This window comes from Trichoderma aggressivum (assembly GCF_033847375.1).
Source record: "Trichoderma aggressivum f. europaeum strain CBS 100526 chromosome Unknown scaffold_012, whole genome shotgun sequence".
NCBI lineage: Eukaryota > Fungi > Ascomycota > Sordariomycetes > Hypocreales > Hypocreaceae > Trichoderma > Trichoderma aggressivum.
This window is the reverse complement of record NW_026946378.1, coordinates 275,209-302,392: the sequence shown is the minus strand read 5'-3', so window position 1 is coordinate 302,392 and position 27,184 is coordinate 275,209. Positions and strand designations below refer to the sequence as shown.

Genomic DNA, 27,184 nt, shown 5'->3' with positions numbered 1-27,184 from the left:
CCAAAAACAGAAAACACAACAACATAAAAAAAGACACAAAAAAAAAAACAATCCGCAAAAAGAAATGAAAAGCTCAAAAAAGAATCTGCGCCCCTTGTTATCCGCCCAGTATCGTACCAGTGCCGTTTGCCGTGCCGTGCCGTGCCGTCCATCCGCCTGTCCGCCAAAAAGACTTGAAGCATTTAGAAGATAAAAAGAGCACACATAGTAAGACAGTCTGATTCCACGCTAGATCAAATGTCGGTCCGACAGTTTGTCTAAAGGCTAATGGCATTATGATTGCGGAACCGGGAATTGCTTCGCCCTTATCCGTACAGTGAAAAAAAGCAATTTGCTTGTCGGTTCGTGGATTCCTCGCTCATCTGGCCATGAATACCATCCGAGTTGATGTATAGAGGATGCCTTGGACGACAGAAGAAAAGAATGAAGGAAAGAAGAAAAGAAGAAGATACGCAAATAGTATACTCGGCATTACAAAAAAGCTTCGTGGGTCGTCGTCATTTGCTTAAGCGTCCAGCAGCTGATGATAAGTCGTAAGGTATTCCTCGTCATCGTCATGCTATCCACCCAACCTGGTATCCGTTGTAGACAAGGAAAATCATAAACGGTGCGTCGTTGAAACGTGAGAAGAGGATATAAAGTAAAGGAAGAGGAGGGGAAACGAATAAGAGATGTTTAAAGCAATGAAAATCAGGGAACAAGAAAGACAAGAGGCGTTGTCATGCGTTTGGGACATGACCTCGCACTTCCTCTGTATGGAAAACAATAAGATTACACACTAATCATTCCATCGTCTTCTTCATCCTCCATGGCATCAAGGCCCTGGGATGAGCTCCACCCGCGAGGGTCAAGCCCCAATTCGGCTCTCGTATCTCGCTGAATCTGCAAAAAGTACTTCTTCAGGCTTCGCAGCCCTTTGAGGAAGCCAGGATCCGGTTGGTTGGGGTGCTGAGGCGGGCATGGTTTGTCTTCCACCTTGTCCAGCGGCGTGAGGCTGTTGGCAAAGTCTGCCACTTTGAAATCAATCTCACGTTTGTTCCTCTTCTTCCGGATCGTCTCCTCGGTATCCGTCGCGGCGTCCGTCATGGAGTCATACGCCGTCTCGTAGCCTCCGTTCTCGTCCGAGGCATCTCCGTCGTAGAACATGAGCAGACTCGCAGCGTAGAAGCGGTAGCCGCGCAGCTCGCTGACAATCTGCTCCAGCTGCGAAAGCTTTCTCAATACGACTGGGATATGGTGAAGGATGGAGTGCAAGTCGACACCGTTGTACAGAAACTTGGTAAGGGCGGCCTGGAACTCGCTGCCCGCTTGGACTTTTCGGCCAAAGTACTTGTCCTGAAAGTCATACGTCTGTGTCTTGACATTCCAGACTTGCAGTCCGCAGATGCGTACCCCAAGCTCGTACGAGGTGGTCGTCCTGCACTTTTCCTGCTGGGACCTCTGCTTGCTAGGAGATGCTTCAACGCCATATTGGCGCGTTCCCATTTTGAGATCCATCATGCACGGCCGCTTCATGCCAGCTGTGAGATCTTCCAGGAGTAAAAAGTACTCCACCCTGTCGCGCTCAGTTTTGGCTTCCTTGGGGTTGTTTGGTCGAAGCACCTGCGCAAATTCCACCGACGGATGCTGAAGGGCCTGCTGGACGGTCGTCGAATTATCAGTAGAGTCGGGCTCTTGGGCGGTGGTGGATGCAGTAGTAGCAGGTGTAGTAGCGGCCGCCACCATCTCGAGGGGCTCGTTGGCGGGAGTTGTAGTAGTAAGAGTAGTAGGGGCGGTATTTTGCTTGGCTCCTTCGCCATCTCGGTCGCGCTTGTAATCTGCATCGTCCGCCTCCTCAAAATACTTGAGATCTCCCCTTGAGTCTCGAACATCCTGTGGCTTGCGTCGAAGGCCACTTCCCGAGTACCTGCGCTTCTTCTTGGCCAGCAAAGGGTTGGTCGTCAATGTCTCTGGTTCGGGAGCACTAGTACCCGTAACGTCCTTGACTTCAACGTGGTCTTCTCGCGGCTCGGCTGAGAGATGGTCGACCTGAGATTCGGGATCGCTCATCTGCTGTACAAGTGGAGTCAGGGGCTTGAGAGGGCTGGCTACCATGGGTTTGCTTTCCGCATTGTTAATACGTTTCTCAGCAAGGCTGGGGTCAGAGTTGCTAGTTCGGAGCAGTCGCTGGAGATTTGGCAAAGGAACGGGTCGCTGATACGGGCGCCGATGTTTCTGGACTTCGATTGGCTGTTTGAGGAATGCGTCGTTGAACACCTCATTGCGCAGTCGCTTGTTTACCGTCGTTGCCCCCCAACTGTTAGGGCGCTCTTCCATGTGAGGTCGCACCGGCACCTTGGACGAGGGAGGCGACGCGGGCGATATCTTGGAGAGTGACGTACTACGGCGGTGCGCTGGGTCCAGAACGGGCGATGGCTGGAGAAGGTTGCGAGGAAGAATGTGCCAATTGTCGTCGAATGTCACGGTGGGAATGGGCACGTTGGAGCTGGCAAGAGATTGGCTAATGACCCGCGCAGGGGTGGATGTTGTCTGCCCGGCCTCGTTGCTACCATTTGACCCCGGCTGGCGCTTATCCGCCGTCTCTTCTTTTCGAATAGTGCTCTTTCTCCGAGGCTTCCTCTGGAATGTCACATTCAGCACTCCGATATACCTAGAAAACGAGACCGTGTTAGCGATGGAAATTCCAAATGTGGAGTCAGAAAGAAAAGGGTGGGAGAGATATAGGGTCTCAAGAAGCAAGCACAGCATAGGAAACTTACCGAGGAAGGAATGGCAGCAAATCACGATGATATCGTTCAATGGTTTCATAGAATTCGTTTTCTCGGTTGGTGAGCTGCTTACAGACGGCTCGGCGAGAGAATCGCCAGAGCGTATTGTGGCCGCCGACCTGATGCTTGTATGGAATGAGCTCAATGGCCCCTAGGGGTCGACGGGCCTGGTGCTGGTGGTCATGGACATGGTCTTCATGATGGGTCACGGCTCGGGATAATTTGGTAGGGGTGGTTTGGTTCACTTCATTGTCAACGTCCACGGCGGCTTCGGTAGGGACTTGGATCTCTGCCGGAGCCTCTGCACGACGTGAAACAAGGCTCTCACGGGAGGCAACATGCGAAACCTGGTAGGAACTCTCATCCTTATTCTCAATCTCGGGCTCAGGCTCATCGGCCTTGACTAGCCAGGGATGACTCTTAGTCTGTGAGCGCGACCTCGGCCGTCGCACCACATCATTGTCACTACCCTCACTCACGCTTGCACGGCCGTCATCCAGTTCCTGATGGGGGTGGAACACGGCGGACGAAATCTTTTCCTCGCCGGACTCGTCGGCCTCTGCCTCCAAGTCAGTGTCTGCGTCAGAGTCGCTATGAGCCTTGCCATTAGCGTGGTCATTTACGTGACCGCCGGCCCGGCCCTGCTCGACGGATTTGGCATCGATTTTGGTCTCGGCATCATCGATTTTGGCTTCGACGTCAGCCTCGGCATCGGCAGCTGCGCCTCCATCCTTGTGTCCGGAGGCATCAAAATGGCCGACGTCGGAGTCATGTGACGTCCGCTGCTTCTCCACCTCGGCGACTTGAGCCGTGTCCGGCCCCACCTCATGATGAAGCGGTGGCTCCAGCTTGGCCTCGTCATGATGAAGAGATGATTGCGGTGCAGAAGCCCTTTCGCCACCTTGTTCCCTTTGCTGCAGCGTAAAGCTGGTTTCTTCAAGAGGCGAGGCGACAATAGGCCCTGCATCAGACACTCGTGTTGGAAAAGACTCGGTCCTAGTTAGTTTCGCAGGCACTCTCGCGTCTGCTGTCGGCGTTGCCTTTGTCGTCGTCTTGTGCGACTGTTCTAGTGGCTGTTTCTCGGCTAAAGTAGTAGGCTCTTCGTCTATCGTAGCCACATGCTTATCGCGATGCGAGGCCCTGGTATCCTTGCGCCGTGCCTTGTCGTCTGGGGGAAGTCCCTCCTTGAAGAAGCGCAAACTGTAGCTAGACTTGCGACTGCGTGCATTGTGTTCCACACCGGCAATGGCCTCGGCGACTGATTGTTCCACTAGGCCGTCCTCTTCGCCACCATCGCCAGAGCCAATGGACCATATCTTCTCCGTCTTCTCCGTGGCAGCAGGCGCTTTGTGGCGGTCATGGTGAGAGTCTTGTGAATCAGTCTCGTCTCCCGCATCGGTGGAGTGGTCAGGGGATGCTGCAGCACTAGTGTAGCTGCCGTTGGTGGGTGTTATTGAGTCGTTGGGGGTTGACGAGTGGGAATGTTGGTGAGCGTGTTGGTGCGGCAGTCCCGAGAGCTTGGAGTCTTGGTCAAGCGAGATGGAGGCCCTGCTTCGGGTGCGGTCGAGGAATTCGCGGTGCTCCAAAAGCATCTCGTTGGCGTGGGACAGGATCTCAGACTTGAACGACGACGGAGGAGCAGCAGCACGGTCTCGCACCGGGAGGGTAGAGGTCATGGTGGTCGTGGTGGTGGCCATTGTGGTGGATTGCGGTTCACCTCGCGTCAAGACGCCGTCGACGTCGATGTAGTCTGATGCATCTCGCGGCTCAGTCCAGGGGGTGGTAGGGGAGGACCGAACAGGCCTCGTATCGAGAGCTGGCGGAGTGACGGCGGCAGTGGCAGGCGTGGATCGAGTTGACTTGTCCGGCTGGGTGGGAGGCGAGTTGGTGCGCAGGACGCCTCGAGCAGATGCCAGGGCCTGGGAAAGCAGCGAAGGACCCTGCTGACGCTGGCGGGCTGCGGCGCTAGGGGCAGGCTTTATATGAGTTGCGGCTGCTGTGTGAGAAGAGGGAGAGGAGGAGGGTGAGGAGGAGGAATCCGCTCCGCTCCCGTCCGTCTGGCTCTGGCTGTGGTCCCAGTCCTGAACCTGGTTTTGGTCCTGGTTTTGGCTGTTCTGGTTTGGGGTCGGGCTCGGGTTCAGGCCCTCCCTGGCAGCAGAAGCGGCGGCCTCACAGCCCGGGGCCGGGGGTGTAGGTGTAGGTGTACCAGCACTCGCACTCGCAGGTGTACAAGTAACAGGATCGACTGGTGCTGCATCGACAGCAGCAGCAGCATCGGAACCAACGCCTGCGTCGTCGTCGTCGGGCTGGACCTGGACCTGGGCCCGGGAGCTCAGCAGCGCCGCATGTGCGGCATTTTCGGCGGGTGAGGGCGAGCTGGACATGGGGAGGACATCTGGCACGGCAGAGCGTCTGCGTGGGCGGGTTGATTCGTGGCAGACGGTGACTAGCAGTCGGGGGATTGGAGGTTGCAGAGGTGGAATTGGAAGGTTTTCAGGTAAAGATGAATGGGGGAACTCAAAGGCGCGCCGCCCTCTTTCTTTGTTGGTGGAGCCGGTACATGTGCGCATGTACCTACCCGTGCATGTACCTTAGTACCTTAGTAGAGGTACCTCACTCAACTGACTTGGTGCAGTGCAATCGTAGCGGGCTGCTACAGCGCTGTACCGGCAGCCGCTACAGGGCACTCCATCCACTGCACCTCCACTGGCCACGGGCTGCTACGGCCACTCCCAACAGCGCTGCCACAGGGCACTCCTGCCCGCTTAGCGTCCCCCCCCTGCCCTCGACTTCCATTGATCCCCAGCCATCAAATGGATTCGTTGATTGATTGATGGGCTGCCGAATCATCCCCACCGCCTGGCAGCACGTTCAAGGTTGCATGATGGCGACTAGCCGCAACTCTTTCAGGGGCGGGGCTGGTGCCGTCAGTGGGAGGGGGACCAAGGATCACTGCTGAAGCACGCATATCGACGGCGCCTCTGCGGGGTCTAAGTGGCTCGAATTGATTGATGCTGATACATCCAATATGATCGATTCAATTGACGATTCCGTGTTGGGCCCTGCTTGCTTGCTTCATCTTGAATCGTGGTTCCTTCCATGTGGATTTGCCATGGATCGATGCAATGCTCGACAAAGCCCGGAAGCAATGGACTCGGACAACTGCTGATTTCAAGGTTGATTGCTGCCGTAAGCCCACATGCCTGTCCGTCTTGTACGAGTAATCCCCAGCAGCCGGCCGAAGCATATGGAAGGGAGAGATCCAAGCTCGCTTACAGGCCGGGCTGTATCACTTCAATGTTATTTGCTGACTACTAACCTATCTGTCATTGACGATGCCAGCCGGTTTCACACACTGCTCGAATCAATGCTTGACTGTCTTGATAACGGCCAATAGCCATCTCCAACGGCCAGAGATGAGCTGGGCAGGCTTGGGCGAGGATCCAGCAGCCGCATTGCCATGTGAAGCTGTCAAAGTACATCCATTGATGTCCAGACTTGACATCTAGATATTCAACCATATACCTCCCATGGCCCTTATCTCGCTCGAGTACAGCAATCCCATGCATCTGTACTTGCGTCCTTACTGCCTTGGGCACCAGCTCCGCCTGCTATCGCCGCCCTGATAGCGGGGCTTCCCCTTCTGTGCAACACAACGCGGAGAGATGCAACCCACATGCAAAAGATAAAGCATCGGTGAGGCCAAAAAAGCGAGACATGGCGGCATCCTGGGCCGAGTCTGTATGCTCTGCTTTGCTGTGACAGACTCTGCCGTGCCAATAGATGTTTTGCTCTATGCTCTGTATTACCGCTCTATGTAACAACAGCCTACGCCACTTGAGATGCCGGTTCTCCAGCCGACGGCTCAACAACCAGTCCAGCGTCCATGAGCAAACACGAGCCTCAAACAGACAGAGCTGGAGCCACTATTCGCCCAAGCATCGCGGAATCTCTTCCACTTCCGACACCCTGTGCGGGACCGTGACGCCCTTGTTCCCTCTGGGCTGGCTGTGATACGAACCCGATCCCCGGCCTGCTTACCTCACATGTATGGAGGCCGGCGCTCTAACTGATAACGCCTCGCTCAACCTTTTGTTGTCTCGAGCTTATCGGGCAAACCAGGTACGGAACATTATAATCTAAACTGCTAGCACCGCTACTCTGCTGACGTTAATATGTAAGGGATGGCACAGAGTCTGGTGCTTGAGAGTTTGAGAGCCCAGCACTATTAAATACGTGGCTTGATGGCGCCGGTGCCCAATCCAATGGCCGGCCTTTCACCTCTGGGCTCTCTTATCCTTCTCGCCGCCGCCTCAGACCCGCAATCAATCTCTCAGTAGCATTCCTCAGACTCTTGTGCATCGCCCCCAAGAAAAAGAAAAAATCAATGACATTTGATTGCCTCGGCAAAGCCATCAGACCGCATAATCACAGCGAAATGCAATGGTCATGACGCGCACGGGGCCCTGCAATCATCAATTCACGTCTCCACCGCCTCAGGTCGTCTTCCAGAAGCTTGGACGTCATGTCAACCCACGTGGAACAACTAGAAACCGCCCATCAGTTGACCTACGACTTGTTCTCTCACCGAGGACAAAGGGGTTGATTAAGTGGGCTCAACTTGCTCGGCATAGTCAAGCCTTCCCCGGAGGAGTTCTCAATCTGCCTTGCCTAGCTTCAAGACAATCTCAACGACCGGGGCACGCCGTCGAGAGCCAGGGATTCCGGACGGCGACTGCAAACTGACAGCCGACATGCAGCCCTACCTATGTCATGTCGCACGGCATTCGTGACGTGCTTCGCCGAGCACAGACAGAGCCTTCAGTACATGTACATTTGTCTTGCAACGCGGGCTCACCGGTAACGCCAAGTTACCAATTGAAATGCAGGCTGCATATGCATCTACGCCACCGCCGGGCAACCAGACCACTTCACTCACCCCCGAGGAAGCCGGGTGACCACGATGCGAATCCTGAGCAACCATTCGTGAACAATTGCATCACCGACACGCCCGTAAAGAAAATCGGAAAACAACCAACAAAAAAAAGGGGGGAGAAAATAGATGACTCTGCAAAACTCAAAAAATGGGGTGCCTGGATTTCCAACAATAAGCTGCCGAGCTCAACGACGCCCTACCCCTTCTCCCACGCACGTGTGCCTCAACAGTGCCTGACTGGTGTATCCCATAGCGACACCGCCCATCATCACGCATCCTCGGGCCATCCACGTCACACATTTGAAGCTCAAGAGTCAGACAATCAATGCGGACTCATTCATGTTGCAGCTACGATCCCATACCGAGCGCGGACCACCAGACTTGCGGTGTCCCCGATCTCCTGGATCTAAACAGGGATCTCAATTCCATCTAAAGCATCACGCTTGTGCCCCCAGACGGGCAATCAGGGACAACTACGAGTACTCAAACGTCGAACACGTCCCGGGTTACCGAGAGGCAAAGCATCTAGACCTTGATTTCTAGCTCAGATAAGCGATCTCTGGGGCACGTGGACAGACGACGCAGCCAAATCGCTTTACGACCTCTACCACGTGAGGCGTCCGGTGGACAGCGTTTCCGTTTCCGTTGTTCTCGTACTCGTTTGAATGCAAATGCGCACGCCTCGGTGTTTGAGCAAATGACGTCTGCAAACCATGAATGAGGCGAGTTAGGTTCACGGGTAACCCAAGGAATCCCTTTTGATTCATATCAAATAGACAACGACACCACACAGAATCCTCAAATGCTACTGGATGTTAATCATTAGGGTTAGGCTGGCCGAGACCTCTGCCCACCCCGAGGTCTGGAGAAAGGAGACAGGTCAAAAAACAAGCCGGCTAGGGGGATCTGCATCTGCCAATAGAAGATGCCACCCCTTCCTCCTTGATTTCGTAACAGATTGCGCCCTCCCTCCCTCTCTCAGGTCGGATGTCGTTCCACTCATCGGTTTTGTACCTTGTGCGACGTCACCAAGCGTTTCTTGCTTGCTTTAGAGTTTCACTCGGATATTTGCCTGCAGCTTATCCGGCGTGCCTGTGAGGAGCAAAAAGGCTGCAGTGAAATGGTGATTGTCCAATGCGTCGACTCGGATAAAGCTCCTTGGAAAAGGGCTCTTTGTAAGTGGTTTGATAGACATCTCTCAACACATGGCCCGCGTCGATTAGGTGACATCCATGCTCCCACCGCCATCCTGCTGCATTACCCGACAGGACAGGAGAGGACACATCAATTGATCAATTGGGTAGGTAGTGAGTAGGCCAATCATGTATAGGCTAATCAGGTACTACCTTGGGAGGAAACGAGCAGTGAGACAACAAGCAGATGAAGGTCGTCGGGCCAGCACAGCACGCCACGTTCTTTGTCCTACCGCACCCATTGGACCAAAAAGCCAAAAAGTCCAGGTCATCTTTTGGGGGGCAACGGGGTTCCACCGCTAGACGCAGGCATCTCGCTATATATGTATGTATCGTATGTATGTGCCTGGGGCTTTTCCCTGGCCATTGATGTAGGTGAGAATTTGACCAGGTGATGGCTATTGCCACCATTTGCATCGCTGCCCATTTATACGAGTACCGATGCAGAGTGTCGGGTGCTTTAGCTTCGTTTTTGTTGGTTCTGGTTTGGCCTACCCTGGAGAAATCTGGCGGGTTGAAAAGGTTAATAGATTTAGTGTGGCCTTGCATCGTCGGTGAGAGTAGCCTGATGATGAGAATTGAAAGAAAAGAACGAGAGGAGAGTCAAAGAAGACGAGGATGATGTGGAAGAGGACTGATAAGGTCGATGCTGTATTTGCCAGTCATCTTGCTATACACCTCGGCAATATATTTACCAGGCCATCAGGGTATATTTCGCTCGTATCCACAAAGCCTACGAACGACTTCTGGCCCCCACAAAACACTCAATTCACAATTGCTCCGTTTCAAGGTTTAGAAGCCATTAATGACAAAGTTAAAAAGCAATGACAAAGTTTCGTATACGCAAAATACAATAGGAAGTGGAAAAAACAAATGGCGAGGGAATACATCACTACCTATGAAGTACTAACCTACTATGCTATGCTATATCTGATGTTACATTTGTAGCCGAAAACAAAAACAATCTTTCCTCATCCATGAATGGGAAAACATCAAGCTCCAGCAAGGAGTAAAAAAGAAACAAATGATAAAAGTAAGACAGGCGGACACGTCGTATATGCGGATACTCGCACGCTATGCTCAATGACAGTTGGGTGATATCATGGGGGTGGGTGGTTTCTTGTATGTTTTAGTGTATAGTTGGGAGAAGGGGGTTCAGAAGAATTGTGCAGACATGTCCATGTCCATACCCATATCCATGTCCAGGTCGGACCAAGTTTCAGCCTTCTTCTTCTTGCCGGCAGCAGCCTGCACCTTTTCGGCTTTCCGGGCCTCGTCAAGCTCGGCGTCGACATCCCAGACCTGCAAAAAGTCGTCCATCTCGTTGAAAATGTCCTGCACAATGTCCGTGGGGTCGTTGTCATCGTCCCATCCGCGGCTGGTCACCTTGGCCGACCCCTTCTCCCCTCTGTGTAAGTTCAATTTGGAAGGCCCGTTGATTCGAGTCGGACTGGCGATTTGTACTGCAGAAACGGGGGCTTGCCGGCCCCGGTCGGAGCTGCGAGATCCATGGCCTGATGTGGTTGGTACGCTCTGCGGTTGTGTGCCCTTTGAACGATCAGCTACAGCAGCAAAGTGATGGCTGAATTTCATGTCTCTCTCGGTGAGCGAATCAGAAGCGAGGCTTGTAGATGGCGGTGGAGGTGGTGAAACTGCTCGGTCCCTGCCTCGTGACGAGGATGATGACGTGTCCGTCTCTGACGAAGTCTTGTCGCCAGAGCCATCCGTCTCATGCGGTAAGGGGGCCCAGGAAACTCGCTTCTTTGCTGTTGTGCTTCTCCACGCCCTGTTCTTGCTGGATACGAGGATACCATGTGATGTAGAGGCGACATTGTTGCAAGTCCCACCTGTAAAAAAGCGTGTCTGCCGGCGATGGACGGGAGAAGGCGACATGAATGACGAAAAGGACGTAAAGGCGAACCGCGGCTCTGGTGTGGATGGTCTCTCTGCCACGGTTTCGATTGGCAGAGATAAGTCCTCACTAGATGGCTGCTCTGTAATGACACTCTGTGGTGGTATGACAAGACTTTCACTGGCTTTGATAGGTGTGAGGGTTGGATTCTCTTGCTCCTGTAGAGGTGTCTGGCCATGATCATCTGCCAAGACGGCTGTCAACTCGGAATCGGCGGCCTTTTCTGATGTGTGCGCCCCAAACATGTCCAGACCAGCATCCTCCTCTGTGGGAACTGAAGATTGCGAATCAGCGGAGACCTCCCCCTGTCCCTGGGCAAGACTTGGTTCTGCCAACTCCGATGTGTTAGGCAGCACAATGAGCTGGGCTGTGTTATCCATCTCTGTGGGCGGGGCGGTTTTAATCGGCAGTTGGCTGGAAAGGGAGGCTGTTGAAAATGTTGCAGTATCGCGAGCCACGGGTTCTTCCTGGGATTTGTCTACTTTCGAATGATCGGCCTTGCAGGTGAGGTCCGGAGCAATTTCGCTCAGGCCGGGCTGTGACATCGGAATATTGGCCCTCATAACTTGTGGTAATGGATTCTCTCTTGTTCCTTTTGACTCGACATTCTCCTTTGCCCGCTGGCTATCTTCCTCTTGAAAGTAGATTGCCTTGTCTGCAGCTGCGGGTGATTTGATAGGCGATAAATGATGAGGTTGAGCAATCTTGTTGGGAGCAGGTCGCGAGTTGATTCTACCATTGCGAGGGCTCAAAGACTGAAGAGCGGATGATTTAGTAGGGCTTTTTGTCTTTGTAGGACTACTGTTGCCTGGCGAGTCTCTGGAAACATTGGCTGCTTCAGTCCGATTAGCAGCGGGCTGTTGTGCGCTCGATAAAGCTGTGATACTAGAGTCAGGAGACAAGTCATTAGGTCCGTCAGCATCATTATATATTATTGGATGAGCCATTCGTGTAGGTGTTGTAGCACCGAAGGGCATGATGAATCCGCGGGAGGCTGCGTAGTTTGCTTCCAGACCATTCATAAAGCCACCCCCAGTATTATGGGCTGTGTTTGCATCATCTGAAGATGATGTGGGTTCATCATGGTTGGGGTCGATTGGGGTGGTTGCGCGCGGGAGCGATTGGGTAGCACTGGCACTCGCCCATTCGTTGAATTCAAGTGGCGAACGTTCTAATTCTTCCTCTGATGAGTGAGACTCTGGTGCTGCGGCGTTGTCGTAAGCATGAGCCTCATCGTCAACATGACCCCCCGCGCCTAGCGCATCCAGATCTGAGAGGTCAGATAGATTTGTTGGAGCTTCTGACAGACAAGATACACCACTCGAAGACCGCGGGCGGCTAGGCGATTTGCTGGGCGATTGGGTTGCCAGAACTCTCTGCTTCGATGGTGTTTGCGCTGGGGACATGGAAACGGGAGATAGTGCCCTTAAGAAGCTGGGCTGCGAAAATGGAGATGATAGCGAGGAGGATGGATTCGGCACATGCGTTGAAGATGCATCAGCGGATGGATGAGTAATGAGAGTTTCATCGTCGTCAGAGTCGAACGTATCGCCCTCTTCGCTGGATAGGTCCTGTCTTGGAATTTTCGAAGTAAGCTCCCGAATATGCGAATATATCGACGTGTTGCTTGAAGCCCTTGTGCGTTGTTCGCTGGCACTTGTTGTTCTAGCCCGCCGTCGTTCTGAGGTGGGAGTCTTGATTTCAAGTTCTGATGATTCAACTCTACGACGCTTCTTCGATGTGCTATCCGCGCCAATCGATGATTTTGATTTCCTCTTGCTCAGCTTCTGTAATGGTGAACTTGCTGCCCAGGAGCCGTAGCCATCCTTGGTTGGCGAGAGAGAAGCATCGTCCTCTTCCCAACCATATAGACCAGCGACTTTGCCTCGGAGACGCGGACGTGGTTCAGTGAAAGGTGCCTGCTTGAGGCTTTCCGGACTAGGAAGAGCACACTCGGCATTTTTCAGGACCTCTATCGATTGCCTCTGGGTAACTGGAGAAGCAGACGCAGACACCATAGGTCGCCTGAGGCTATACTGCGAGCCTGCAGGCTGAGACTCAGGCCGACGTTGCGAATTGGCGGTGCGATTCTTGGACCGCCACGGGTTCACCCAGCCAGATTCCTCGTCGAAGGGGCCTTTCAAGGTTGCAGACAGCAGCATCGGAACTCTGCCGGCAAGGAACTGCTGTCCAGCAGCCTCATACCTCAGCCTCCGCGCCTCCGCATCGTCGTAGTCTTCGTCCTCGGACCCCTCATAGTAGATGTCCTGCGGCGGGAAGACCGCCCCGCTGTAGATGGAGTCTCTCGGCAGCATTGGGGCCGTGGCGGAGGGTAAGGCATCAACGGTTTATTCGGCGAGAATCGATGGCGGACAGGCTGGATTGACGACACCGGGGGCGCAGGGCCAGAGACGCAGAGGGTCAACTCTTCATCTGTGTCTGTGTCTGTGTCTGTGTCTTGGTGCTGTCGACAATGGCGGACGCAAGGGCAAGGCAGGGCACGAGCCGGTGGGAAATTGGACGTTGGAAATGTCTTGTCGAGAAGTTGCACTTATCGCGGTCCGCACATGACGAAAGACGCGTCCCGCGCCGTCACGTGAGCCCGCGTAAAGAGCGGATCACTTTTTTGGGGGGGAGCTGCAGGACGAAGATGGAGATGAAGATGGAGATGCATGGGGGATTGTCATCTTTTCCTCGACTAATGCGCGTGCGTGCATATGGAAAAAAGGAGTTCGTTGCAGCTACTGTATGTACATACGGTGAATACTAGTACCTACCTACTCCGTACGGGCTCCGTATAAGGAGTTGAGTTGAGTTCAGTCCCGGACACCGCCATGTACAGTTACGGTGACAGCCAAGGTACCTACAACTACAGCTACAGCTACAGCTATAAGCCAACGGTGATGCCCGGCCATCGCAGCATCATCTTACGGCGTGCTAAAAATACAGCGCTGCCCATTTCAACTCAGTCGCAAGCTAAATGACAGCAAGCTTTGCGAGATTTCGGCCAATCTTAAAGATGCAGCGTCCAAGCACCGTTTGCTACAGAAGATTGCACGTGATCTGCATGCCCCATCGCAGTTGGCACGGCAACCTCGCCGCGGCCAATGAACACCCCTGTTTTGTTTTTCCGTTTCAAGCTCGCGCATCATCGTTTCCTACAGTTTATCATGTCGCCCGCCAGAATCCCCTGCATGCGCTCCTATGCCATCACCAGGTAAATACTCGGCCTTCATCTTGTCTCTTGTCGACGTCTGGCCCGGCGTTTCCCTCGTGCCACCCCCCCGATCCCGCCCAAGTATATCTTGTCCCTGCGCCGCCTCTGCGTGATCCCTTTTCGAGTGCGCGCGCATCAGTCGCATCACTGCCTCTGTCTGCCTGGACTGGACTGGACTGGACGCGAACCCCGCATACTCGTACATCTTTTCTGCACTCAGTACTTACTCCGTATACTCCATCTCCATCTCCATCTATGGCGTGAGATTCTCATCCCCTGTGTGCATCATCGATACCGGCCCTCACCATGTCGTCGCACGCCTGGCTGGACTCGTTGACCGAGGACTGGGTGTCGGAGCGCGGATCCTCGCCCGCGCCTCTCCCTCTCGTCAGATCGTCCAGGAAGGGCACGCCGTCACCGTCGCCAAAGCTCACCCCGAGTCGCATACCGCGTTGGCGGCATCCCGGCGTGGTTCCGCGGGCGTCGCAGAAGAAGAGCATGACCATTCTCGAGGGCGACCGCAGCTCCGACGAAAACAACAAATCCCCCAAGAAGCGCCTCCTGAAGTTTGTAAAGGATCGCAAGCCGGCGCACAAGGGCTATCTTGAGCGCTCAGTCTCCTCGACAACCACCGGCTCCGTCGTTGTGCATAAGGATGCCCGACAGCGAGCGCCTGCCACGCCGGGGAAATCTGACACACCTGAATGGAAGCGACGTTTGGTCCAGGGCAGACTCGAGTATGGAGAGCAGCGCGACTTGTTCAGCTCGGCAGCCGTTGGCTTGCAGGACATGTTCAAACCGCCGCCGCCTAGTGAAGCCGGCCTCGACTCGCCATCCCCCAATTTCGACTCTCCCTCACCAAACTTCGACTTTCCGTCTCCAATGCCCGACTCTCCATCTCCCAACCTCGACTTTCCGTCACCAATGCCTGATTCCCCATCTCCCGATCGCAAACCTCCACATCTCGAATCTCCCAACACTGCAGATTTATACGAAACAGATATGCCCTCAAGTCCGCCGGCACCGAGACACCCGACGATAATCTTGGAGTCCACGGAAGAGCTCAATGCTGATGAGGAGGGAGGCATGTTTTTGCCAAATCAGATTACACCGAGTCCGAGCCCTAGGAGGCCTCAGCGAGAAATAAAATACAAGCTCAACGTCGAGGACGACCCCTCGGACATATCCACCATGAGCAACGATGGTCCTATGAACCCCTCTGAGCCTCCCACGGAAGATGAGGATGAACAAGAAGATGACCAAGAGGCTGAGCAAAAGGCCGAGAAGGAGAAATTGGACCAAGAGGAGTCTGAACAAGAAGAATCAGAGCAAGGAAATTCACGACACGAAGAATCAGAACAAGATGGAGATCAACAAGAGAAATCCGAACAAGACGAAGAAATTACTCAAGACGATAGCTATCTCGCCATTCCCTCCTTAATTGATGGCGGATCTAGAAAAGCGAGCGGCCAAAGCTACACAAAAAACGAAGACTTCAGCCCTATCTTAATCGGCAAGCGCAGTGACGAGGACGGAAAAGTCGAATTTGCTCCTCTTGAAATGCCCACGGAGGAATTGCGAGAAAAGCTCGAGAGGCTTCAGCTCAATCAAATGATTCTGGACCCGTCACACAATGCTTCCGACAGTGCAGTGGATGTGAAGCCTACACAAAACGAAGCAGAAGATGATGAATCCTCGCTCAAATACCATTTCGATACTTCCCATGGGAGCGATGAGTCGGCTGAGGGGTCTCTGCGACATCATTCCCTGAGCCCTGACTTGGGCGAGGATTGGTCAGAAATGCTGCCCGAGGATTCGATGCAAGCCAGCACGCCCAAGCAATTTCCGACCTTGCGGACTCAAGACGCCGATTCAAACTTGTTTGGCTCCTTTTTCGGCACCCCGAATCTGCCTCAAGCTCCATTCCCAAGCCCCGATAAAAAGCAGATCCGCGATTCTGGCAACCGATCCAACTCGAGCCCTTTGAAACTCTTTGGACCGTATGACACATTTACCAACCAGACCTTGCTTCGGCGCATTAGTCAATTCGAAGAAGACTTGTCTGGTAGGAACTCACGGGGATCCTCGCCCTCCACACCTTCTAGCCGGGAACCCAGCCAGGATGCCAGCAGGAAACGGTATGTCAATCATTTTGGGGCTGGTGAATTGGAAGGGTTCGAATTCACAAGCGAATTGTCTCACCTGGCCGGCCAACATTCCAGCCTCCTTGAGAAGGATGACAAGGATGACAAGGAGGAAAAGTCACCGTCAGACCCTCCCTTGGCTGTCAAGGGAGCATTAAAACTTGTTCCTCCACAATCCTTCTTCCCTGAAGATGCTTCATTGTACGTTCGCAGGAGCCGTGGCAAGAGCAAATCTCAAACCCCTTCCGTCAACACTGGTGCTGGATACGATTACATGTCTAGTTCGCCTGAAAGTTCCCTCACCCCCCAGGATGAGGCTTACGATTTGTCCTGGGTCGCAAAGCGAGATTATGGATCCGAAACCAAGCGGCCCAGAGCGTCTCCTTCCAAGCACCCGACGCCAAAACGCCGCCGAACGCTCCATCGATCCGATGTTGCGTTTGGCAGCGAAAAGCGACTCCGTGCCCTCGGCAAACAACGGAAGCGGTCTCTCTCCGAGTACTCGGACTCTGCCGACGACCAAGATGCGGAATATGAGTCCAGACGCGGGTCCCATTCTTCAGCTCACACATCGAGGTCGCCGACAGAGGCTGTTTTCCAGAACAAGGCACGTCGATCAGCAGCGAGGTCAATTCAAGAGGAAGCTGAGCCGGATGCAACTGGCAAAGCTGCCGAACGCAAGCCTTCTATAAGAACGCAAGATTTCGTAGACCAGGCCGCTCAAATCATGGCCATGATTCGCAGCCAGGTTAGTCAACCAGGACTGTCAAGCCTTGAAGAGTCTGAGCTGGAGATTAAGGTACCATCTCATAACGCTACAATGGAGGAGTCCGATAATTCCACGGCAGAGCCATTCTCTCGACCGCCTAGTCGAGATGGAAAGCCAATCCCCAGACAGGCGCGACAGCAAGAGGACCCCGAGGTCGTAAAACGGCTCAAGAAGTACCAGGAGCTGAGCGACATGGGCGATGTAATTTCCTCATCAGTGAGATCCATGAGCCTCGCAAAAGACGCAATTCGCGCGGCCAAGGAGGTTGAGCGGATGGTTGATCGAGCCAGCCGTACTCGGACCAATGGCAATGGCGGACCGAATTCTGAGTCGGCAAGCGAAACGACAAGTCCAGTTCATGATTTGTTTTCCAGCACATCTGGTCGCTCTACCAGCCATCTGTTCCCCACTTCTTCGTCCAGAGGCTCCGAATCACGCAAAATCATTGCTCCTGAGAGTGTTTCGCACCTGATCCCGGACAAGATTGGTGGCATGTATTTGGACAAGCAGAACAACATTTGGATAAGAAACAAAGATTCCAAGGACTCCATAACGTCCCATGCTTCAGGGTCTGACGACAGCGAAGAAGACCCATTTGCAAACATTCCTGATTTGTCCGTGGATATGACGGAGGAGATGCAGCATTTGAAGCAAACTCCTCGAGGCCGCGATGGCGTGGCAAGCAACAAGGACAGCACCTCTCGCCCGAACTCTGCCCAAACACATTCACTCAAGAGCTATACTACTCTGGCAGCTTACGAGCCCCTCGATCCTGAGGTAGCCGAGAGGGCTAGAGGGGAGATTGAGAAGCTCGATGCTCAACCAGGAGATGGTTCTAAAGCTACAGAGGAAGCCGGCAACGGTTTGCACGTTCTCAAGGCCAAGACAAGCAGCGATGGATTGTCTTCGAAGCGTCGTAACATTACGATTTCCTTCACATCCCCCATTGCCTCGATTATTCTTGGCGTGCTGCCTGAGGATATAGAAGGCCTGGAGGATGATCCGGTGCCGGGCGAGTCTTCCGAATCGCCTCCCCTTCTCTCAGCTCAATTTAGCGGCGCCAAAGGTCTGCAAGGCTCTCTACGAGCAATTCGTGCTGCGTCGATGTCTGGATCCAAATTTACACCCAGGCCAATCTCACGAATCGAGGAGCGGGATGAAGAGAGCACCGTAGAGTTGCCGAATCAAAATCGAAACAAGAGCCAGAGCCAGAGTCCAAGCCAAAGCCAGAGTCAAAGCCAAAGCCAAACCCAAACTCCAGCCCAGCGCCAGCGTCAAGTCAGCTACCTTGGTGACAATTCCATGTTGAGCCTCAAGTCGCTGGAAGGGGGCTCAGGTTTTGGGTTCCTTACGACTACTCCCAGCCCAGCGGCCCACGGCATCTCGCTGAGGGCTGACGACAGTCTACTGATTGGTCGAAACGTGGGAAAACTCTCGCTGAGCCCGCTCTCGGAATTTACGGTGAACCAAGAAGACAAGTCGTTTGGGCTCGAGGTCAGCTACGTTATGGGTCCCAAGCGACTGGCAACAGGCGATGGCTCGAAGAAGGTGCTATCCATGACGATACGAGACCTTGTGGAAAAGCTCTCCGAAGCCGAGCCGAACGAGCCGTTCTGGGATGACATGACGTCGCTCACCCTCCAGGACAAGCAGCTGACCAGCTTGCACATGCTCAACGAGTTTTGCTCCAAGATCACAACGTTGGATGTGTCAAAGAACTCGCTGGCGCATCTCGAGGGCGTGCCCGAATGTGTGCGACAGCTCAAGGTATCCGACAACATGCTGACGGAGCTCACCTCGTGGGACCATCTCATTCATCTGCAATATCTAGACATTTCCAACAACGAAGTCAAGAGCTTATCGGCGTTGAAGAGGCTCATCCACTTGCGCAGCTTGCGCGCAGACAACAACCTGCTGACAACTCTCGACGGCTTGGACTCTCACGATGGGCTACTCACCTTGAGAGCACGCAACAATCTGATTGAAGAGCTTGATTTCTCCGGCATCAGCTGGGAGCGCTTGACAGAGCTCGACGTGGCCTCGAATAGGATTTCGTCGGTCCAGGGTCTCGATCTGCTGCCTGCGCTTTCGCAGCTGGACATTTCTGACAACCAGCTGGAGTCGCTCGTGTTTGACAAGGCTAACAGGACGCTGCGGAAGCTTGACATTAGCGACAACGATCTCGAATCGTTGGACATTCGACATCTCAGCAGCCTGCAGACACTCCACGCCGACCGAAACTGTCTCAGCCACCTCTCCGGCTTCCGCTACGTTCGTCGGTTGGACAGCCTCTCTCTGCGTGAGCAGCGAGGTGAAGTTCCGCTCGAGCTAGATTTCCTGACAACTGCCTGCGAGATAAGGAAGCTGTTCTTGTCTGGAAACTACCTGGGAACATTCGAGCTGAAGGCGGACTTTCTCAACCTGCAGCTGCTTGAGCTTGCAAACTGCGGGTTGGGGGAATTGCCCGAGGAGTGTGGCCAGCTGATGCCCAACTTGCGCATATTAAATCTCAACTTCAATGCGCTACGGGATCTATCAGCTTTGCGATTCATTCCGCGACTGAAGAAGCTGCTTGTGGCTGGCAATCGGCTTTCGGATACAATGGCAGTGACGGAACTCTTGACCGACTTTCCGCATCTCACAGAATTAGATCTGAGGGATAACCCCATCACTCAGGGTTTCTATCCTCCTGTCCAAATGCTCATCAGCCCAGACAAGATGGGTAGCGCCGACTCCTTTATGATGCCCGATGCGGACATGGAGAGAGACGAGACTTTTGCAAGGCGCCTGGATGAGACTACAAAGCTACGTCGCCGTCTTCACGAAGTGGTTTATGTTGCTAGCTGCAAGCGCCTCCGCCGGTTGGATGGCCGCGCCATTATTAGGGAGAAGACGCTGGCCAAAGACGTTTTGCTACAAAGACTCATCGACGACGGGCTTGTACCGGACCTAGAGGACACATTGATTGCCGAATCGGAATCCGCACAGCAGCCAAAAGAAACGGCGCCACCGCCTTCTCTCCACACAAATAGGGGGTTGGCCGGAGAAGGCGGCGGACGAGCGAGCCGCGGTCGGTGAAACACAGGAGTGTGTTGTTAATAAGGCACAAGACGATGTGCACAGGGCATTCAAAAGTAATGATAATCTTTGATTTGTTTTTTTCACGACTGGGCGTTTTTGGGGATATCCACGAACAGGGGTTGCGTCTTGGATTGTCATCATGAGGGTAGGACGGGAGAGCCTCGAGCTCAGGCGGGTGGCGTTTCTTTGTTTTTTCTTTTCTTTGTTGAGTTCAAAGAGGATTGGCACAAGGCCGGAATGCAGGCTATGAATTTCTCGCGCTTTTTTCTCTTTTCTTTTTTCTTTGTTAAAAAGCAGTACTCTTTTTTTTTAGTGTTTCCTTTTTGGTCGGATCTTGTTTTGATGGTCTAGGAGTTGTAAGAATACGGAGGGGGGAGGGCCCAATGATGATATCCATATCAATTTTTAGTTATTTTTTAGGGTGCGTTTTCGAGCGTGCGCCTTTTCTGTTTTATGACTCATAGAATATTTTTTCTTGTCTTTTATTTTGTCCCTTTTCTTGAGGTACCGGACCTTGTGAAGCTACTTGTTTTTTGTAATCGTGTCTTGATGTGATTTGTTGTGTATCAAGGGGTGTTTGGGAGGCGAAAAACGCTAGGCAGGCAATGCAGTGTATTGTTACTGCGTTTCAAGTTGGTGAGGCGGAAAGGGAATGAATGGAATGGGATTACAAACAGAAGATAATTGGACACTACCTAGTAATTAATACAGTATAATGGCTTAAAAGTTTAGTAGATGGGCCTGAATATCACATGCTACTGCAATTGGTAGGTGGTTGCATTTTCCGAGCTTGACGCAGCTTTATTTGATAGGCGAAAGGCAAGGGATAAGTACTAATATACTAATGTATGTATGTACATGTACATGTGCATGTAAGCTGCCGGCTGGGGCTGGCATTTTTTGGTTAATTGGATGCGTTAGGTTGGGTTTCTGTTTGGGGGAGTGGATGCATGACTCTGCAGGACGGCATGATGAGGGCTATTTGGCGTGTGGATTTTGAAGAGTGGTGAGATTGGTTGGGTGTTGTTTGGAGTGTTTGATGCCATTTGATACCAAGGGGTCGAGCTACTAATGAGATGATGAGTGCCTGCGGATGGAAGCTGCTCCATCTAGATTCTGGATCAACATGACATGAGGACTTAAAGGCACCTCGTAATGGTGAATAGAGGAGGCAGCAGTGGAATGTTGTTAAATTGAATAATGAATGTATCCTCGTGGCCTAAAACAGCTGGCAGCATGCATGCATGCATCGTGTAATGAATGACAGGCATTGAGCCCTTTGGGCAGCTGCAGCTGTTTTGGGCCTCAAGAACAAAACAGCTCAAGCCACCAAGGTAGCTCCCTTGATGCTAATCCCCGGCCAGTCCAATTTATCCTAAGCGAGTGGCCTCATCTGGCCAAGCCCGCTATTTCTCGCATTTTCAATTTTGCTGCCGCATGCAATTTAATCCAGTGTTCAGTCGTTTTGGGGGCCGCTCGTGACGTTTGTCTTGTCAGAAGGAAAAAAGAAAAAAAAAAAAAAAAATACAAAATAGCCGCTGATGGGACAGGCGCCATCCAATGTCATCCATCTTGCCCAGTGAGTTTTCGCCCCTCCCCGCCGCCGTCTGAAATGACAAGCACTGCAACCTTTCTTTGTCTGCACGTTTTTTTCGTTCCCTTCTCTTGCATTCTCTCATCCAACTGGTGCTTTCGTTGCCATTCCATTCCACGTGAGACATTGCCATTTATCGTTACAGCAGAACAAGAAGCAACACACACAAAGAGAGACTGAGCCTGGGATTTTCTTCATCTTACCCTTTGGACCTTAGCGGCACCATCGAATTTGCACTGCACTGCGCAAGCTGTACCATCCTGGACCCTGGATCGGCCGCTAAAGCTTCCCCCAGTAAAAGAGGCGACAAGCACCGCAACAGCTTCTCTCTCTCCCCCGGCCATCGTTATGCCCCTCGGCTGTGTCTGTGTCTAGGGTTGGGGTTTTGGGTTTTGCATTCCTCTGGATTTTTCGAGTCACGTCAGCGCTGCTCCTTTTTTTTTTTTTGCATCATCTTGTTTTCGCGACACAGAGACACAGAGACACCCTGACAAAGGCGGAGAAAACACGACAAGATCGACATCGACATCGACATCGACAAACGTCATCGACTTCGAGAGCGGTAATCGACAGCGACAGCGACTACGACAACGGCAACGACTCGACTCGACTCGACTCCGACAGAAACAGAGACAAAGAGAGAGACACCCAGAGATACAGACTGACGGGAGCCTCGGTGGCCTTTGCGAGGAGGCCATCATGGACTTGTCCGACTCCGTCCCCGCGGCTCCTCCGTTGGAACGCTCCGTCTCGCAGCAGAGCAACGTCTCGTATCGCTCCCATCGCAGCATCCGCACCGGCAAGAACCGCGCGTTCCTCAACCACAACCTCAACCACAACCACAACCATCACCACCTCAGCAGCTCCGCCAGTAGCATTGCCGAGAGCGACAAGTCCCTCACCAGCTTCCCCAGCTTCTCGCCCGAGCTGCCCGGCGTCGACCGCTTCGGCGATGACAACGCCGACCACAACCAGCTGCTCGCCGCCATCCGCCAGCCCGACAGGACCGCCCGCGTCAAGGAGCTGAGCGGCGTCGGCTCGTCCATCGTCGACAGCCTGACCTGGCGCAACTCGGCGCGCGAGGCCTTGTTTGAGGATGCGCCCCTGTCGCAAACCGTCCCCGGTGCGCTACACAAGGCGGATGACAAGCACCTGGAGCGGCTGATTGCGAGACACGGCGCCGTGACCCTGGTGAGGCAGATTGCCGGCGACCTCGCCCAGAGAGACGCACAGATAGCACATCTGCGGCGGAGGGGGGATGAGCGCGAGCGGGCGCTGAGAAAGATTGTACGCGAGTTGGGGCTGTCGAGCCTGGAGCTGGAGACGAGGCTGCGGGTGGTGGAGGCGGAGCTGCGTAAGAACGGACACTTCCAACGAGATGACGGAGGGCTCAGCGATTTGATGAGCGACGCCATGCGAGACACGGTGACGGAGATTTCGGGCGCCACCAGCAGCACGATTCGCGCCCACGCCAGCAGCGTCCCCTCGGCGTCGGGCGGCAGTCCCGACAACACCAAGGGGGCCGGCACGGTCAAGGGGTGGAAAGACTTTCTCTGGGGTGGCACGTCCAGAAAGACGTCGTCCAACAGGCCTACGGCGATACGATCGCACTCCAGCCTCGGCCAGCGACCGCCGCTGCAGGACGACCTCTTCGATCCCCCGACCCCGACGACCGCTGGCCCTGGTCACAACTCTAGCCGGCCGTCTAGCATACACTCGGCCACCACGCCGGAGCGCAAATCAATCGCGAGCTTGACGCTGAGGCTCGTGGCCGGCGGCGCTGTCGCAAGTCGCGAGGCCGAGAGGGGGCGTGCTGCGAGCAGTGCTGCCCGGACGGACACCACCAGGGCCGCGTCGGCTGCTAGTAACCAGACCAGTCGCTCATCCCGAGCCGTGTCCGTTGCCGGAGGTCCCAAAGCACTCATGGCCATGGGGAGATCCACGCCGGCTACTGCTTCAGCCAGCGCGAAATTGCACACTCAAGAGGTGCGAGGGAGCGGCTCGGGCAGCTCGCCTGGCGGATCTGCTCTGCGTCCGGACAACTACGGACCCGTCGAGATGGACGCCATCCTGCCCCCAGAATCACAACCTCCGACACTCACTCAGATGTACAACAACTACCCCAACAGCGAATATCTCACGGACCGATTTGGCTTCATCTACGACCAGCGGCGCAAGAAGCGGCAACGGGAAGCTTCGCAAATGGCCCAAAACATCCGGAACGGCGACCGCAGGGAAATGATTGGAAACGGCAACAGGACGGGCATCTCGCCCAACATGCTGGACGATGCACCGAGCCCCAAGATGAGCGTGTCGAGTGATCCCCGGCCGGGAAGCCCCAGCTCACAAGAGGAGAGAGCCTCGGGCGAAGAAAAGGCGAAGCGCTGGCAGGACTACCTGAAGATTGCGACGTTTCCCACAGAGTTGCTGAGCCACACGCCTGGCATAAGTGCCACGGCCGTGTCCGTGACCGAGGGCACTGACGATCGAGCGAGTACCACGTCCAGCCAGCGGTTGGTTGAGCGCTCGGCCCGATCGCCTGCGATAACGCCAACGGAGTCAGGACTTGTTCCTTTGGCAAGCACAACGACGGCCGTCGACAATGAGACTACGCTCACCCAGCCACCGTCGGAGCAGCAGGACTCGACTTTCGGAACCCTCGTCAAGGAAGATGCCGAGCCGGTCAAGCTGCTTCTCCAGCAGCTGAGTGACTTGCACGACTCTCTCCAGCGGGACAAGACTACCCAGTGGAACGAATTTCTGCGCAAAGTCAGGGCAGAACGGCATCGTGAGGGCGAGGCTGCCATAGCTGCGGCCACGGCGGCGGCAGAGGCTCGGTTTGAGACCCCAGGTATCATTCTTCCAGAGGCCCGGGTTGCAGACGGCGAAATGATTGGCATTTCCAACCTGGGCAACAAGGGCAAGGTCGGGCGGGCCAAGTGGAACGGATTCAAGACGCTGGTGCTCGGGGGCATCCCCGTGGTGTTTCGCGCAAAGATATGGTCCGAGTGCTCAGGGGCAACGGCGCTGCGCATCCCCGGCTATTACGACGGACTCGTGTCTCAGAGCGGGGAGGACGACGAGACTGCGGTTGTGGGCCAGATCAAGATGGACATTAACAGGACACTGACGGACAACATCTTTTTCCGAAAGGGCCCGGGGGTGCAGAAGCTGAACGAGGTGCTCCTGGCGTACTCGCGACGGAACAAGGACGTGGGCTATTGCCAGGGGATGAACCTGATTGCGGCCAACATCCTGCTCATTACGCCGTCGGCGGAAGACGCCTTTTGGATCCTGGCGTCGATTATCGAAAAGATTCTGCCTCACGGCTACTACGACCATTCGCTGATATCCTCGCGGGCCGACCAGCAGGTCCTTCGGCAATATGTCCGCACGGTGCTCCCCAAACTGTCGGCGCATCTCGACTCGCTGTCGATCGAGCTCGAGGCCCTGACGTTTCAGTGGTTCCTCTCTGTCTTTACCGACTGCCTGTGCGCCGAGGCGCTCTTCCGGGTATGGGACGTGGTGTTGTGTACGAACGACGGAAGTACGTTTCTCTTCCAGGTTGCGCTGGCCTTGCTCAAGCTCAACGAGAGCAATCTGCTGCAATGCGACACGCCGGCGGGGGTGTACACCTATATCAACCACCACATGACGGAGCATGCCATTAGCATTGACGGATTGATCCAGGCGAGCGAGGGGCTTAGAAAGGTTGTTCGACGAGAGGATGTTGAGCAGCGCCGGGCAAAGGCGATTCAAGCTGAGAAGGATATGCACGCCGGATCGAATAGGACGGAGACGGATGCCGTATCGACCAATACGGATGCGACGGAGACGGGAGACGCTGAGGAGGGCGATGAGGATTCGAGCTGAGGAGTCGTGACAGTGGGCTTGGGGTAATGTGGATGTGCACGCCCTGCATGGATACGGGATATAAATTGGTTCGGGAGTGAGAAGAGCGGAGATGAGTGAGGCCGGAGCGAGTGTCGGGGAGTTGAACTGCTGTATACATGTACGCAGCAGCGCTGTGGGTGTTGGAATGGCGGAGGGGAAGAGAAGGCAATGTAGCGTGTGAAGTCAGGGTTGGAGCATGTTGAATATGATACCCACCACAAATGTAGCCAATGCTGCTTTTTCCTTTTTTCTTTTTCTTTTTCTCTTTGTGTCTATCAGCTATACTCTCTCTCTTTCTCTCATTAGAATTTATCATTGGACTGGGGGGGGAACAAACGTTTTTGAAAGGGATAGACTCTGGACTGATGACAAAATGGCCGGGGTTGTGTGAGAGAATCAAGCATATTAGACAGGAATACAAAACGCAAACGACACGAGTTAAAAATATTTATACACTGTGCTTGGTCTTTATACAGTGATGTCTGGTGTTTATTCATTATACAGCCGATATATATATATATGGCCTTTCTAGATTTATGTAGATATTTTCGTTCTTCTCCTCATCGTCACAGCTTCGCCTTGTCCTCCTTACGCCACTGCTCAACAAACACCTTTCCAAACTCCTTCCTCTCCGCCGCACTCCTCTGATCGTTCCCAAACCGCTCCATCTCAGCCTCCAACCCAGCGCCCTTCAACTCCCTCACCAAATCCTTGTACATCTCCGCCTTGATGGTGCCGTAGACGCCGCTTTTCGGCTTCTCCAGCAGCTGCCGCTCGGCGATGAATTTCAGCGCGTCGTCCAGGCCGTTGGGGCAGAGGGCGTCGGCGAGCCCGTCGGCGACGGCCTCGGCGCCGGTGAAGCGGTGGCCTTCGAGGGCGACTTTGCGGAAGAGGGCGTTGGAGGGGAGCTTTGCGCGGAAGAGGGATGCCATTGGGGGTTGGAGGGGGGCGCCGAAGAGGACTTCGTTGAGGCAAAGGAAGCCCTTTGGGGAGGGGGCGAGGCGGTAGTCGTGGGCGGTGGCGAGCATGAGGCCGCCGGCGTAGGTGTGGCCGTTGAGGAGGGCGATGGTTGGCATGGGGAAGCTGTTGGATGAGAGTGTGAGTATTGATATAGAGGGGGGAACTTGTTAAGGGGGGGGGGGTTCGTACGTTAGGAGTCGGTTCCAGACAGAGTAGAATAGGGCCCAGAAGCCGGGGGTGTCAACGGCATGCTGCAGGTCGAGGCCGTTGCTGTAAAACTTGGGGATGGCGCTGGTGGTGATGAGGACGCCGGGCGGGTGGCCGCCGGACTCGAGCAGGTCGAGGGCGGCGAGGAGGGCCTTGCAGACGGGGGTGGTGAGGCGGTTGTCGGGCGGGGAGTGGAAGGTGAGGAGGTAGATTGCGGGCTGGGGCTCGGCGAGGGTGATGGAGCCGCCGGGATGGGGGCCGAGGGGGGGGATGGGGATGGTGTAGAGGGTTTTGGACATTTTTTGGGTGTGCTATAGGGGTGTTGGTGATGTGATGGAGATGGAGTTGAGATGGAGATGGAGATGGGGTCTGGGGTATTATATAAAGTATATGAAAACAAAGTAAATAAGTGAGATTTCGTTTGACAGTTGATGCTGACGATGAGGAAAGACGTTGAGATGTGAAGAATGGGCGGCGAGGCGGTAAAACTGGAGTTTACGTGATGAGCC

General features: G+C 54.2%; 5 protein-coding genes across 5 annotated transcripts; 2 read left to right on the top strand and 3 right to left on the bottom strand.

Moving 5' to 3' along the window:
• Positions 1-771: 771 nt before the first annotated feature.
• Triagg1_3976 (uncharacterized protein) lies at positions 772-5,338 on the bottom strand (the record flags this gene model as incomplete). The annotated part of the gene is made up of 2 exons (XM_062898327.1): positions 772-2,650; positions 2,760-5,338. The coding sequence occupies 2 exons, from the start codon at positions 5,336-5,338 to the stop codon at positions 772-774; spliced, it is 4,458 nt and encodes a 1,485-aa protein (XP_062756996.1).
• Positions 5,339-10,052: 4,714 nt separating this feature from the next.
• Positions 10,053-13,124, bottom strand: Triagg1_3975 (uncharacterized protein; the record flags this gene model as incomplete). The annotated part of the gene is made up of 1 exon (XM_062898326.1): positions 10,053-13,124. The coding sequence occupies one exon, from the start codon at positions 13,122-13,124 to the stop codon at positions 10,053-10,055; it is 3,072 nt and encodes a 1,023-aa protein (XP_062756995.1).
• Positions 13,125-14,332: 1,208 nt separating this feature from the next.
• Positions 14,333-20,017, top strand: Triagg1_3974 (uncharacterized protein; the record flags this gene model as incomplete). The annotated part of the gene is made up of 1 exon (XM_062898325.1): positions 14,333-20,017. One exon carries the CDS (start codon positions 14,333-14,335, stop codon positions 20,015-20,017), a length of 5,685 nt encoding a protein of 1,894 aa, XP_062756994.1.
• A 2,296-nt stretch (positions 20,018-22,313) lies between these two features.
• On the top strand, positions 22,314-25,487 carry Triagg1_3973 (uncharacterized protein; the record flags this gene model as incomplete). The annotated part of the gene is made up of 1 exon (XM_062898324.1): positions 22,314-25,487. One exon carries the CDS (start codon positions 22,314-22,316, stop codon positions 25,485-25,487), a length of 3,174 nt encoding a protein of 1,057 aa, XP_062756993.1.
• A 587-nt stretch (positions 25,488-26,074) lies between these two features.
• Positions 26,075-26,974, bottom strand: Triagg1_3972 (uncharacterized protein; the record flags this gene model as incomplete). Its single annotated transcript, XM_062898323.1, has 2 exons — positions 26,075-26,591; positions 26,658-26,974. The coding sequence occupies 2 exons, from the start codon at positions 26,972-26,974 to the stop codon at positions 26,075-26,077; spliced, it is 834 nt and encodes a 277-aa protein (XP_062756992.1).
• Positions 26,975-27,184: the final 210 nt, after the last annotated feature.